The 15516-nt window shown below is 53.8% G+C and overlaps 1 protein-coding gene across 4 annotated transcripts in view; it reads right to left on the reverse strand.

The window, feature by feature from the left end:
- The window catches only part of UNC13A (unc-13 homolog A), a 59655-nt gene that overhangs the window by 28935 nt on the left and 15204 nt on the right, over nucleotides 1-15516 (reverse strand). For 3 of the 4 annotated variants that reach the window (XM_069493732.1, XM_069493740.1, XM_069493726.1), the window contains exons 8-14: nucleotides 15164-15199; nucleotides 11982-12189; nucleotides 5751-6239; nucleotides 5170-5278; nucleotides 2676-2722; nucleotides 885-963; nucleotides 148-219 (exon numbers count right to left, since the gene is read on the reverse strand). In XM_069493732.1, the coding sequence (XP_069349833.1) occupies nucleotides 148-219; nucleotides 885-963; nucleotides 2676-2722; nucleotides 5170-5278; nucleotides 5751-6239; nucleotides 11982-12189; nucleotides 15164-15199 (1040 nt within the window). Of the gene's footprint in view, nucleotides 1-147; nucleotides 220-715; nucleotides 722-884; nucleotides 964-2675; nucleotides 2723-5169; nucleotides 5279-5750; nucleotides 6240-11981; nucleotides 12190-15163; nucleotides 15200-15516 lie in introns of all 4 variants that reach the window. The other variant, XM_069493749.1, reaches the window with a different exon arrangement.

Raw genomic sequence — 15516 nt, forward strand, 5'->3', positions numbered from 1 at the left:
CCGACCCCCACGCCGTGGGAATCCTCCTTGCTTTATGCCAGTGTCTGTCACACACCCCCTCTTCCCGGGGGTCCTCAGAGGCTGCGATACTCCCAGGAGCCCCCAGCCCAATCCACCCCACCCGGTGGAAGGAGGCGTCTCACGCACCAGCTCCTCATTGTTCAACGTGCTGGAGGCCAAGGCTGAGGTGATGCCCGCTTTCCTGGACTGGACCAGGGACTGGGGAGGGAAGGTCACAGAGGTGGGAGTCACAGAAGTTGACACGCAGGGGATCGTCGCCAGGAGAATAATTCACAGCCACAGATGGGAAAGGCCGGCCACGAATTGGGACGACCCGCCACAGATTGGAACAAATTGGAAACAGATCACGATGGCAGCAGGGGCAGACCCAGCAAAGAATTAGGAAGTGACAGAGGTTCTAGGTTGGAAGGGACCCTGGGAGGTGAGCAGCCCCACACCAGACTCACACCCCTCCCCCAATATAGGACTTGGGAGCCATGCTTGGCTGTGGTCACCAGCCAGAGAGCAAAACCATCAGCCTCACCATGAACCAAGGTAGCTCACAGGTGGGGAGTCGTATGTTCTCTTCCCTACCCATGAACAGCAGGACATGGCAAGAATCCCCCAGAACCCATGAATTCGGGGCTGGTTTAGAAGATCCCAGTGAGGGGGTTTGTAGAGGACATCCCAAGGGGCCAATGTCACCACCACTCACCATGGCCTGAAGTGTCCATGCAGCACGTGGAGTAGAAATCAGAGTACGTTAGTCCCACAGAAAGCCTCGTCAGCCCCCAGCCCCAGGTCCACCATGGACAGTTGCACAGGTTACACACTGCTTATAGCAGGCTTGCTCTGCTGAGGCAGTGAAGGACATGGGTGCTTACCAGGTCGCTCACGAGGGGGATAGGCTTCCTCTTGCGGATGTCTGGCATGCTGTCGATGATGATGAGACCGCCCCCTGGGCTGCAAGATACGCAGAGACTTGGAGGGTCCGGGCCACCCAGTTCCTCACACCGGCATCACCAGAGGCCTGGGCAGGACACTCAGCCTCTCCAGGTGTTAAGAGGTGAATTGTGTTCCAAAAACAGATATGTCGAAGCCCTAACCCCTATGACCTCAGACGGTGACCTTATTTGGAAATAGGGTTGTCACAAATGTAATTAGTTAAGATGAGGTCGTATTGGCGTGAGGTGGATGCTTAATCCAGTGTGACCGGTGTCCCCGTAAGAAGACAGGCATACGGGGAAGGCAGCCTTGTGGGGACGGAGGCAGAGACTGGGATGATGCACCTACAGACGGATCCTTGTTGGCCAAGAATTTCGAGCAAACCAAGGAGTGAGAAGAGGCACGGAAGGCTTCTCCCCTACAGATTTCAGGGGCGTGTGGCCCTGCCGACACCTCCGGAATGGACAGAGAATACATAGATGTTGTTTTAAGCCACCCCTCTGTGGTACTTTGTTATAGCAGCCCTGGGAAGTGAAGGCCCTGGCCTCGACTTCCCCATCTGGAAAATGGGGAGATAAGGCAGCTGCCCACCTTGAATGAACATTTGACTAAAACAGGCAGGAAACCTTTCTCTATGCTCAACATTGGGAATACAGTGTATGTTTAGAATCTGTTTGGGAAGGAGGGATTTGGAAGCGAACGGAAAAGGGAGAACTGGAAACTGTGTTTGTGTTGCTGTCTCTTGGTGGCTTTGCCTCGGCTGGCGAATTGAAATGGCTGCCGTGGCAGATGCTGTAGTGACCTGTCCAAACCCCCTTTATTGAGAGGTGCAGCCGTCCCACAGAGGCTTCGGTGTGGCTTCTCTCCAGAAGGTTCCCGTTGGCCACTGAGAGACAAGCCCTGTGGTGCTTGCTATTCCTGCTACGGAGCTTTCTGCAGGATGAGCTGAAGCTCAGAGACCTCTGGACACATCTTTCCCCGGCCCGACGCCACCTGCCACCTTTCTCCCGAGAGCGCTTCCTTCCTGACTCACGAGCACGGGAGCCCCTCTGGGGCCCTGCACCTGGGGCTCTCCAGCCAGGGCCCCTGCTCACGTGTTTGGGAGTCCCAGCTGCTGTCTCCCTGCCTGTTTGCAAAGGACGCACGAAGTTTGCTGCTATTTTAAACCACGGGCATAATTTTAAAATAGCTTGTGCATGCACTAACCTCACCATCCAGCAGCCCTGAAAATCAGTAAGTTAGGAGGTTAGACAGGACCACACGCTCCACTGAAGACTAAACAACTATCATTAAAGAGCCAGCAACTGTAGCATTAATCTGAGGCATTTAAAAATAGAATCGGAGCAAACATTTTGCTCCAGGGTTGCAGATGTACAGTGCAGGAAACAGTTCCTGCTTTATTTTACATTTATCTCCATGGGTAAATGGTCTTGAACTATGTGAGTGGCTGTGGACTCAGTTTCTCCATCTGTAACGTAGGGACAGCAGGGTCCCTGCCCTGAGTTTGCTGTGAGAATTCAAAGTCTTTGAATCAATTCAAAGGTGATTGCCCTTGGCATCTGCCTGTGGTTAGGTGTCTTACAAGGGTGGCCACATTGTTTTGTCCATGATGAATCTGTCCTTTGTCTACACAAACCCCCTCCCCACCCTCTAGCAGTCTGGGGCTTGGGTGTAAACCAGCCTTGGGCTCTGAGTTCAAAACTTCCTCCCAGCCCAGCTCTGTTACTTACCCGCCTTTGAACCACAGGGATTTGGACATCTCTCCTTCTCCCCGGGCCTGCAGGACAGACAGGCATACGTGGTCAGTGTGGTCACCCCCTCTCTCCCTAGGGCAGGCTCCAAACCCACTTCTGACTCCCTTTGGGCCAGGAGTCACAAGGCCTGGGTCCTAGTCCTGCTGTGTGTCCTTACGGAGCTCCCTGGCCTTCTCTGGGCCTTAGTTTGTCCATTTGTAAAATGGGCTGGAGGAGAGAGGAGGTTCTCTCTGTCACCCACTTCAGTGGACCTTGAGGTCCTCTCCCATTGATCAAACCTGGGGATCTAGCATCATCTACAGAAAGAACACATTAGCTATATCCCTGGAATCCTTGGTGGCTACAATTTCTCTGTTCAAACACTTATAAGATCTCATCATTCCCTAAACTCCCTGCAGCCTCATTTGCTCACCTGCTTGCACGCCCCAGGGACTTTGCCTGAGCTATGCCCCTAGCTTGTTGTTCTCCAACCTTCTGGACCCGACTAGCCTACATTTAACGCTCAGATCTCAGCATAGAGCCAGGGTCGGCATCCCCCTTCTTCCCCTCCATCTTGCACCTAAAGGGTTAACACGGGAGTCATGGGGCGGGCAGCGCTCTTCTGAAACATTGTTGAAATATTTTGGGCATCACCTCTCCTTAAGTGTCATCTTCTCCATGGAGTTTTCCTGATTGCCTTGGATTAGTTTTATGCCTTTTCTACGAAACCCAGAGATCTTGCCCGTGTTTATTTTTCTTGTCATATCACTAGTTCTACAGTTTTTCTCATCGTGTCACATGGTTCCAGCAGTAGCTGGTGTTTTTTTCATTTAATCTGCTGACTTAAGTTAAAATCATTCACTAGGCTTTTCACGATGCATGCTTTTCTACCTTTTGAATTTAGAACCACATGAATATATTATTAAGTAAAAAAATAAAATTCTGACAGGTGCAGTGGCTCATGCTTGCAATTTCAGTGACTCGGGAGGCTGAGGTGGGAGGATCACTTGAGCCCAGGAGTTCAAGATCAGTCTGGGCAACACAGCAAGACCCTATCTCTAAAAAAATGAAAAAGAAATGAGCCAGGCATGGTAGTGGCACCTGTAGTCCCAGCTACTCGGGAGGCCGAGGCAGGAGGATCGCTGGAGCCCAGGAGTTCGAGGCTGCAGTGAGCCATGATGTGCCATGGCACCCCAGCCTGGACGACAGAGAAAGGCCTTCAGTCTGGAAGGTCACCCTGGATAGCAACACTGCTCTGTCCCCAGCCCAGGAGTGAACTGAATGAATCAAGGAATAAATGAATGGCCTCAACTCTGCTGCCCATCTAAATGGTCACCCCGATTCTGATGTTAATTCTATTTTTCACCTGACTCCTTCTCCCATACTGACCTGACCTCAGACCATTCCCCAACTCTGGCAATGACCTCCATTTTGACCCCACGTGCTAACCCCTTTGCCTAACACCAATTCTAACCCTGACCTCTGATCTCTGACTGCGGCTCTAACCCTGACCTTCATCCTTGGCCATAAATTGACCCCTAACATGGCTGTAGCCTTATTTCAGCTAAAAGCTCCAGCTGCCTCTCCGCCCTCTGCACTTAGAAAGTCCAGGCTGGCATGGGGGAGGAGGCCGGGCTGGAGATGGGTGGGGCCGAGCTGTAGGTGGGAGAGGTCGTATTAGCAGGGGCTGCGCCAGGAATGGGGAGGGCTACTATCATACTGCGTCTGTCCGACCCTACCTCCCCAATCTCACATCCCCCCATCCAGTAACACAGCGGGGCCAGGCAGGTGTGGGTGGAGCCAAGGAAGAACCTGGCTGGGGGTTGCTCAGTCATGATGGGGTGCTGGTGGGCAAATGGGCACAACCAGGTTTGGACTCAGTGTAGACAGGGCCAGGGAGCATGGGGGCATGGGCATGTGCAGACGTGATGAGGTTGGGTGGGAGTGGGGTGTAGGCAAGGCCAGTGCACGTGTGGGAGGGGTGTGAGAACGGTGTGGGCAGGCCAGGTGTGGTGTCCAGGGACTGGGAGTTGGCATAACTAGGCTGGTGTGGGAGGGCATGGGTGTGACCAGACTGTGGGTGGGGCCAGGGAAGGGCCAGGGTGGGCGGGGCACGGGCAGGGTGTGGGAATGGAGTTATAACTGGTCATGGCCAATCTGGGTGGGGCTGGTGGCAATGGGCATGACCATTCTGGGCGTGGGTGAGAAATTGGGCGTGGCCAGGCTGGATGTGGGTTGGGCATGGGGAAGGCATGAGCTGTGTGTGGGCGTGGCCTGGGAAGGGCGGGTGGGTGGGGCATGGTGGAGTGTTGGGTGTGGCCAATCTGATGTGGGTGGGGCATTGGGCGTGGCCATTCTGGGTGTCTGAGTGGTAGTGGGTGTGGCCAAGCCCGGCATGGGTGGGGCACTGGGTGGGGCCAGGTGGGTGTGGCGCGGCAGGGGCGTGGCGGGGGGGTGGCGGGGGCGTGGCGGGGCCCTCCCTTTCACTCACCTCCTGCAGCTGCATCCGCACCTTGTTGAAGGCTCGCAGCCAGTTGGCCTTGGCCCTGGACATGGAGTCCTGACCCTCCTGGCCTTCTTCATCCTCTCGCGGCCTGAAATTAAGGCAGGGAACACCAAGAGGCTCCAAGGCCAGCCCTCCGTGACTCTGACCTTCCCTTGACCTCTGCCCTCCCAGTGATGTGCGCCTCCTCCCCCGGGGCCTCTCTGGCCCCTCAGAGGCACTAGGACCCACCTGTGTCCCCTCTGGCCCACCTCAGTGCCCTTCGCCCCTTCCCTGACACCACTCTCAGCCCCTCTGACCCTTTGTAATCCTGTTTGCCCAGGATCCTCCCGAAGCCCTCTGACCTCTCCAACCCCAGCACCTCCTAAGGTCACGACCCCTGACAGCCCTTCATGACTCCACTGAGCCGCCTTTGACCTCCCCAGTTCACCCTGACACTTCTGGTCCCTTCAATAAACCCATGGCTCTGTGACAACTTCCAACCCCCGCAACTGCCCAGGCCCCATCCCGGCCCCACCGGCTGCATGACCTGTGACAGCCCCTCTGACCCCTCGGCCACCTCCTGTTACCTCTCCTCAGCCTTGGAGGGCTCGGGCTCGGGTGCCTGATCAGCTACAGGCACCTCCTCCGGCGTGGCTGGCTTGGGGGCCTCAGGCACGACGGCGGCCTTGTCCTCCTTCTCCGGGGCGGCTGGAGGGAGGCTGACGCGCTTGAAGTCTTTGGGCTCAGCCACGACCGGCTCCTCCCTCTGGGCATAGCTGCCCACATCATCGGGCACCTCCTCCTCCTCCTCCAGCTCCTCCTCATCCTCGGGCAGCTCCTCTTCCTCCAGGAAGTCCTCCAAGTCCTCATCCAGCTCCTCCTCGTCCTGGTCCCAGCGCGGCGAGTCTTTGTGGTAGCTGACCGAGCTGTGGCACGAGTGATAGGAGTCTCCGTCCCGCTCGTCCTCCAACTCCGAGCCCTGCAGGCTCTGCTCGTCGGGGTCGAAGTCCTCGCTCAGCTGCGAGCTCCCCTGGCTCAGCTCCCCCGAGGAGGCATAGTGGCTACTGCCTGTGGGGCTGTAGGGACAGGCTGGGGCTCAGGGGCTGGGGCACCGAGCGGCCACCTGCCCGAGCCCCGTCACACAGACTCATCACCTGGGCGTTCACTTGGCACTGACCAAGCACCTACTGTGTGCCAGGCCCTGCTCCAGATGCCAGAAAACAAAAGAGACGTGAATCCCGCTCTTGTGGCAGTCACAGTCCGGTGGGTGGTTGGGGAGACAAGAGACAAGAGATCTGGGGACCCAGATCAGCGTCCTTGCCATGCCCCCCTCGGACACCTAGTGCTCCTGAAGCTTGAATATGGACACTCCTGGCTTTCGCTGTCCCCGACTCCAACCTGGGATCCCCATGGTCCTCCCACCGCCCAATCCCTCCAGCCACCGTCCTCCTCTGCTGGCCTCGGCCGCCCTCGGCAGCTGACTGTGTGGTGGGCGCCCTCGCCTCCACCTTGCAAATGTGTGGCAAATGCACCCGCTCCCCTGCACCCTGGGCCCCACCCTGCTCCAGCCTCTTCTGTCTCTGCTGGATGCTCTCAGCGGTCCCTGCTTCCCTTGGAAGCCCCTTAAAATCATAAATCCAACCACATACCCCCGCCTTCCAATCCTGCTGTGGCTCCCTAGTGCCTTGGAATAAAACCCATTGTAGCCCCATGTGGTCCGTACCCTCCGACTCCCCCCGCCCCCCCACCGCCATTTCTCTCCACGGCAGCCACACCGGCCTCTTCACTGTTCCTCCAACGTCCTAAACTTGGCCTGCCCCGGGGCCTCTGCACCTGCTCTGCTCGCTCCCTTGTCTGTTTCGTCCGGCAAGCTCCTGCTCATCCTTGGGAACCCATGGAATCATCACCTCCTTGGGTGACAGGCTGCCACCTCTGGCCAGGTCGGGCCCCCGTTATATGCTCCTTATTTCTACCCTGAATCGTGCGCAGCGTGACCGGGAAGAAACATCTCTCTGCCCAAAGGCAGGCGGGAGGACATGGGGGCCGCCACCCAGCTCTCTTCTAACTGTCCATTCAGTCGCTCAATGAACGTTCGCAGTCCCTGATTATCACCACCTGTGCTCAGTGCCCGGGACCCCCTTCCCTAGCCAGCCCCGGGGGTGCGGTAGGAATTTCAAACGCGGGTTTCTCCTCCAGCCCCCGTTCGCTAGCTCATGTGTTTGATTAGTGCCTGTCCTCGCAGACAGCACCATGGGAGGCAGGAGGTCAGGAAGCATGATTTGTTCGCAAAGGACTGCAACCTCCATCTGCCGGGAGTACCCCCAAGTCCACCCCAGCACACTCTCAGGTCCCCAGGGAGGGACCAGCCTGGAAGTGGGATCCGAAACACAGGCCCGGATGTGCCCACCGGCCACCTCGGGCACCACACGAGCCGTGCCAAGCTTCGCTTTGCTTCCTCCCCTCAAATTGAGGGAAGGGACCTGGAGATCACCGAGACCCCCCCACCCCAGCTCTGACATCTGGGGTCCCAACACAGCTCTGAGCCCACTCAGGTGCCTCCCCTGGCTCCCGTGCCCTTGAGCTTGCCACCCAAGAGCCCTCCTCCATGATCTGGCCCCCTCGCCCCTTCAGCCTTCAGCCAAGCTGTTGCCTCTGCCTGGAATTCTCTTCCCTTCTCCAGATGTGTGTTTATCCTTCAAAGGTGGGCTCCCATGCACCCTCCTCCAGGAAGCCCTTCCTGCCTTCCCCCACCGCCAGGATGTCCAGCCCTGGCCCTGCCTCCAACAGAGCCCTGACCTGTGGGATAGGAATGTCTATGTCTTGCTCTGTCCCCTCCAGCCTCTCAGAGCCCAGTATCACCCAGAACCAGGCAGCACGGCTGGGGTGGCCAGGAAAGGCAGCTCTGAGGCGTGGGCAACTCGTTCCTGCCCTGGGGGCCTCGATTTCCCCATCTGTAAGATGGGCACCACCCACTCCGCGCTTTCCAGCCTCACGGACATTCACGGAGATGGTGGGGGCCATGGCGCCACTGCCCCACGGAAGAAAAAGTCTCAGAGAATCAATTTTCCCTCTAAAGAAAATGTTTCTGCGCAAACACACTTCCCAGCACCTGTGCAGATGATGCTATGATCAACCTCTCTCCTGCTCTTTTGCTCCAAGAGATTTCCTATTTCTCCAAGAGTTAATATTTTATTAATATTTAATGTCTTACTTTCCTTTCGGCTGTTTCCGATGTGTTGAAACTCTGTTCGGATAAATGCTTAAGTCTGAGCCAGTGTTCTATGCAAATGAACCATGCTTTAAAGATCGTATCAATTGCAGAAATGGGAGGGTGCTGTTAGGAGGACAGTGCCTCTGAAGAGAGTGTGAACAAGGAAGTCACAAACGCAAACAAAAAGAGATCTAGCTCTTTGTTTTCAGCCTGAGAACATAGCGGGGCTCAAGTGCACAGGGTTTGTGGGAAGAATGCTCGGGTAAACCCAGGCGAGTTGGATTCTACTCCCACTGCCACCGAATGTTTTACCTTGAGTAACTCATTTCATTTCCTTGGACCTAAAAAATAAAAAGGCTAGATAAAATGCTCAATTTTTTTTTTTAAGAGATGAGGCCTTGTTATGTTGCCCAGGCTGGACTCAAGTTCCTGGGCTCCAGTGATCCTCCTGTCCTAGCCTCCTGAGCAGCTGGGACTACAGGTGCGTGCCACCACGCCCGGCTAGGATGCTCAGTCTTTAAAAATGTTTCTTCTAAAATGTTGTGTCTATGAACTATAAAGCTTTATGTGATATATAAAAATACAGGAAAGTTCAAAATAAAGTTGTTCAATACCTGCAAAAAAATACTTTGATGCTAAAGATTGAGTGGGAAGCTTGTGAACGTTTTCTATAAATTACATTGTACTCAAACCCTCCACAGCTCTAGCCAATAAAATTTTCTGCAGAGATGGCAATGTTTTCTATCTGCACTGTTCCAACATGGTGGGAAACGTGGCTCTTGTGCACTGGAAAGGTGCCTAGTACAACGGAGGGACGGATACTTTACTGTAATTAATCTAAATTTAATTTTAAAAAATCGACATGCAGCACCATGTTGGGCAGCGCGGCTCTGAAGGCTCAGTTTATCTCAGTGGCACAAAGATGGCCCATCTACAGAGCGTTTCTCACCGCACCAGAAATAAAGAGATTGCGAGGCTTCCTGGAGACCTCAGCCACGGGCACACACTGGTTTGTGTAAAGAACCTCCTCATCAAGGCTCAGAGAAGGTCCGAAGTCCAGGAGTCTAAGTGACTTTTTATTTGGTCAGTGTGTGTTGCCCGGGAGTTCTGGGACCCAGAGTGACATCAGATGGTTCTAAGGGAGCCACCAGCGGAGGTGCGGCTGGGAGCCCAGAGAACAGGACAGTCCCCCTGGCCAGCGCTGCTGCTGCAGGATGCGGAAGGAATAGCACGTTTGTCCGTCTGTGGGACCCTGGAGGCTCCCTTTGTGGGTTGCTGATGGCTTCTCTGGTGCTGAGAGCGACTGGGGCAGTTTGGCCGTGGCCGTGGGCGCTGAAGCCTGCTTGACCAGCTTCCAGTCCCCGCTCAGCCACTTCCCAGCTGTGTGACCTTGAGCTGTGCACTTGACCTCTCTGACCAAGAGGATGATGCCTTTCACTGCGCCCCTCACTTTCCTTACCCACAGAGGAAAACCCCACATCACGGGACCGGCTAAGGACTCAGCAAATTAGCCGGGACTCGCCGGAGCGCCTGGCGCACGCGGAGCGCTGGGTTAGCGCTACTGTCTTTCCTGCTCGCTGACCAGACGGAGCGGGACGGGGGGCAGGGCGCCGCCGCGTCCTGCAAACGCAGGTTCACGCCCCGTCTGTGCCTAAAATGTTGATATTTTGTTCATCGTGGATTTTTAAGCATTTTATTGAAATAGCATTTACGTATAATAAAATTCACTCTCATAAAAGTATATTTCGGTGAATTTTTTTCTCATGGATTTTTTTTTCATTCATTTTGGTCTTTTAAAATATTGAACTAAAGTATTATTGATCTTGATGACTGAGTTCTTTTGGCCACTTCTTTAAATTTTACACTCGACACGAGCACCTCACTCCTGGACCTAAGATACAGGCTGACTTCCCACTCCCAGATATCAGGGTCTTGCCATAACAGGGGTTCCTGGTGTGTGTGTGAACTGAGCGTAATAGCTTCTTTTTCTTTTAAGATAGGGGGTCTCACTATGTTGCCCAGGCTGGTCTGCAACTCCTGGGCTCAAGAGATCCTCCTGCTTCAACCTTCTGAATCGTTGGGACTATAAGGTGCATACCAGCACGCCTGGCTTGAGCTTATCTTAAAGAGACCTATTTGGGTCATATTAATAGAAGTACAGGCTCCATACCAAGGGAGTACAGAGTACTCAAAATTTCCTTCCTGCTCACCCTCTAATGGAGGAAATGTATTCTTCGGGGAGCAAACATTTTGACCATGACCAGAAATCACACCAGGCCACTACTTGGCATACAGTAGGTCCATCCTAAATGCTAGTACTTACAATGCTTTCCAGCTGTGTGACCTCAGGTAAATGACCTAACCTCTCTGTGCCTTGGTTGCCTATCTGTCAAGTGGGACCAATACTATTCCCAATGCAAAGCATGAAACGAGACGACGCAGGGAAGATGCTGACTTAGCGCGGGGCAGAGAGGTAGCTCTAAATACCGCTGTTTGTGCTCTCTGTTTACCTAACAGTCAGTACACGGTGCTTGCAGGCACCACCCTAAGTACTTTACAAATATTTAACCTAATATCATGTTTGTCATTGTTCCGTTTCGAAGCCAGGGATGGGTGACCGGGTCAATGACAACGGGTGGCAGTGATGGGCTTTTGCCTCCCAGGGCCGGTCCACAGCACCAGGCAGACGTGTGGTCCACGCGGGTCAGGGGACCCACCTATCCGACGGGCCTAGGGACAGCCTTGTTTCAAGGGGGTGGTGATGGTGGCCGGTCTGACCTGGGGCAGCTCCCAAGCCACCGTGCCCGTGTCTGCTAGTCTGGAACACAGGGTCGGGAGGCGCGGAGGAGGGCTGTGCAGGCCGCCCTGGGACCGCCAGCTGCGGAGGTCTTTCCACGTCACTGTGCCTCGCCGCCCCCGTTAGTCCCCAGCTCTTTCTCCACCCACCCCTTCTTCCGCCCATTTGCAGAGAACACGGAGACCAGTGGCTTTTAAGGGGAGAAACAAGAAGCCCCCATATTTCAGGAGAACTTCTCAGGGGCCTGGGCTTCCTTCTTTCTTTAGCCCAAGCAGATCCCTTTTATCAAACTCACGGAATTTTTTTTTTTTCTAGAGACAAAGAGTCTCACTCTGTTTGCCCAGACTGGAGTGCAGAGGCACAATCATTGCTCACCGCAGCCTTGAACTCAGGCCTCAAGCGATCCTCCTGCCTCAGCCTCCCGAGTAGCTGGGACTACAGGCATACGCCACCATGCCCGGCTTATTTTTCTTTCTTTCTTTCTTTTCTTTTTTTTTTTTTTAGAGATGGGGTCTCACAATGATGTCCAGGCTGGTCTTAAACTCCTGGCCTCAAGTGATCCTCCCATCTCGGCCTCCCAAAGTGCTGGATGACAAGCGCAAGCCACTGCACCCAGCGAAGGTCATGGAATTTTCTGGCAAGGTGTTAGGTAAAGAAAGGGCTCTACCGCCCACAGGAAAGCACAGATTCTGCTCTCCTAGACGCGCCACCCTCCACCTCCAGGTACCTCCAGCCCCACCCCCTCCCCACTCCAGGGGCGGAGCAGGGCCCTTACGCACACGCAGACCCACTCCGCTCTGTGGCAGCTACCTGAGGGCCCGCGGCTCAGAGAACTCCTCGTAGCTGTGCATGGAGTCGCTGTAGGATTCCCGGGAACCCAGGGGCGGGGGGCGGACGGAATACTGGTGGACTGAGGCGTTGGGTTGCGATGTAGTGTAATAGGGGGGCGGGATGCTGTTGCTTGTTTCGCTGCGGTAGTCGCTGTCACGGTCATCCACGGCACTGTCGGGGTCGTCGTCTGGAAGAGAGAGGAGGTGAGGGGAGAAGATGAGCAGAAGGGAGAGAGCACATGGCGGAGGCCAATGCAGGCGCCCAGACTGAGGGTGTGGCTAACCCAAGAAGGGAAATTTTTACCAAAATGGATGAATGACTGTGGGTCATGTTAATAGAGGTATAGACTTTAGAGCAAGGGAGGTGAAAGCCTCGCTTTGCCTTATGTAGGTCAAATTGGACCTAGAGTCTAGGGTGTCGAGTAGGCTCTACCATGTAAAGAAAACAGGGACACATTAGAGGGCATCCCTTCAGTTCACACGTGAGGAAGCACTTTGCTGAAGTTCAGGCTCTCTGAAAATGAGACAGGGTTTTTCCATGACAGGAGTCACATATACACTCAGGGAGAAGTTGGAGGGAGACCAGGAGGACCAGGTGAGGTAAATGCCCTTTAACCCTCAGAGATTTCCTGATATTCGAGGGCAAGGACCCCAGACCTGAACTTACATGCGCAAAAACAAAGCAGGCGCTAGGACAAGGTGCCACCTCCCTCAAAAAGGATTAGATTCTCGGGTGGGCAAGACCACCACACACCCAGAATCTATCGCTAGAATGGAATGGGGCGGAGTTGCCAAACGTCAAAGGTTTAATAAGAAGTAAAGGCTATTTTGGTTTGGTTTTCTTAATAACAAAACAAAACAAAACAAAAAAACAGTTTATTTACTAAACCCTTTAAAAAAATTTGAATTCTAAAAGGAACATATCTGGGTAGCGGGGTATTTGGGGATGGTACCTTTTCTTCTTTATTCCTTTCTGAACCTTCTGAAGAAATGATTTCAGTAACACACACACGTTACTTTTAGCACTAAAAATGACAAAGTTGTCTTTGTTTTGAAAGCAAAGCAAAGCGCAGTGCCCACAGGAAGCACGAGACGCGCAGGAAAAGGAAGGAGAGACCTTTTTACAAGCAGAGACCTTAAAATCGCAGGCCAGTGAGCCCGACCTTCAGACTTTTGCTGCATTTAGGGGAGGGGCTGTGAGTGCTGCTGGCAGCATCAGAGGATGTTAGATTGTTGTGGTAGGGGAGAGAATTTATTCAGAAAACACCTGGGTTGCAAATAAATAGCCTGCAAAAAACATTAAAATCCTGATAGGGTGGTTCACAGTAACTTCCATAGTGGGGCTTATTGACTGACAATTTTATGCACAAAGGAGTGGTTTGTACCATTTAAAAAAAATTTTTTTTAAATTTTTTTCAGAGATGCGGTCTCACTATGTTGCCCAGGCTGGTCTCGAACTCCTGGCCTCACACAATCCTCCCGCCTCAGCCTCCTGAGTAGCTGGGGTTACAGGCACTAGCCACTGCGCCTGGCTTAGTTTGTACCATTATAAAAGTCTTTGAGTATTTTTGTTCATTTGCCAGATATTTGTGCATATTTATTACTTTATGATTTTAACTTCCTAATTCTTTTTCAGCCAATTGAGTACATGTTTATATGTTTGAAAAATACGGCTGAATTCTTTTTAATGTGGTGAGCTATCAAGAAATTAATTTCATACTTAGACGGACAAAACTGTTTTGACTCATTCCCTGAGTTATTTTGCTTTTAGAAAAATCCTAAATTCACGTTCAGCTAGCAAAGATGAGCTTATCAAGGTCACCCTGCTTCCTGGTTTCTCATTTGGCCGGGGCCACTATGGCCTGCAAGCTTTTTATCCTGACCCTGCCACACAGGACAACCATCTGATGCTCTGGGTAAATGCCTCTCTGACCGACTGTTTTTCCTCCCAATTATCTGGGTTTTCGGTATTTGAGCAAATCAGCATTCTTTCTACCAAATCGTCCTTGACAAGGCTGAGATGTCGCCAACCAAATCACGTGAAGCTGTGTACATGTTCACCCGATTATTCTTTTTTCTGACGAATTGTTCATGAGTTCTGAACTCTGTTTAGTTGGATTCTTTTTGCTTTTGCTTAGTTCTGTTTTTCACCGAATAGTTTTTGACCAAATTGCCTTCATTTTCAGCCACTTTTGTTGTGACCAAATGGTCTGCTTTTAGCTCAATTGTCTTTCCTTTTTGACCCAATTATCAGCTTTGGCCACATTGGTTTTACCCAAAAATGTCTTTGCTTTTGACCATATTGTTTGTTTCTGGCAAACTGGTCACCGGGAAGCCTGCCCTGTCTGCCAGACACCTATTGTGGCAGAACTGATTTTTAACCAACTCGTTTTTGATAAATTACAGTGGGCCAAAGTGTCTGTAAACAGTTTCCCTGGTTCTGGAGTTGGGCTTGTCCACCAGGACATGGGGAAGGAGCGAAGGAGTCCCTAGCTGGGGAAGGAAAGAGAAGGTGGCAGATTCGTCATCGGATTAGAGGACTGGATTTCTCTAGAAGGGGCATGATACGGGAGAAAGAGAGGAAAATGGACATTTAGTTTGTCTGGTGTGGCTCACGCTTGTAGTCCCAGCACTTTAGGAGGCTGAGGAGGGAGGATCGCTTGAGGCCAGGATTTTGAGACCAGACTGGACAGCAGAGCAAGACCCCATCTCTACAAAAAATAAGTTGGGGTGTGTGTGCGTGGCTTGCCCGCTTTCCTGGGTGGGGGTGGCAAATGAAGGAAGGCATGCATGTGGTTGGGGGGACTTAAGAGCTGAAGTCCCTGAGGGTCTCTGCCCCACTTCTGTGTTGGAGACCCCTCCCCACCCGCCACCCTCTGGCCTTCACACTTCTAGGTGAAGGGGCGGGGTGGGAAGACAAAAGGCGGGGAGGGGTCACAGGAGAGAAAATGAGACTGTACATGGGGAGGCTGGGGCAGGTCTCTGGTCCCAATGCCCGCCCCACCCCCACAGAGCAGGGCGCCGAGACAGGCGTTCTCTTTCCAGCCCGCAGGCCCCAGCGTGACAGCCGTGGGCTCCTCGCTTCGCTGTGTGCTGGGTGGGGGCCTCGGGTCGCCAGGGTGCCCGCCCCCACGGGCCTCCGGGCGTGGGCCGGGTACTCACTGTGCGGCTCGCCCCAGCCGAAGTAATTCCAGTTGCCTGCGGAGACAGGGCAGAGACGTGACACGGGGCCACAGAGGGCGGGCGGAGGGGGGTCCCCCTTCTCCTCCCCCTGCCCCAGGGCTGCTGGCCTTTGCGTGGGCGGAGGGCGGGTGTCCCCGTTTTCCACCGGGCCCCAGAGCGGACGTGGGAATCCGGTTTCCCGGCCCTGAAGCCTGAGCTCGGCGCCGCCCGCCCAGGCCCGAGGTGGCGGGGAAGGAGGGACACGCAGGACTCGACCCCCGAGCTCCACACTCCTCTGCTGGCTGGGTTTATCGTTTCCAGCGGGAGAACGGCGGCTCAGAGAGGCGGGACAA

The sequence above is a fragment of the Eulemur rufifrons genome, chromosome 2 (assembly GCF_041146395.1).
Source record: "Eulemur rufifrons isolate Redbay chromosome 2, OSU_ERuf_1, whole genome shotgun sequence".
In the NCBI taxonomy this organism is placed as follows: Eukaryota; Metazoa; Chordata; class Mammalia; order Primates; family Lemuridae; genus Eulemur; species Eulemur rufifrons.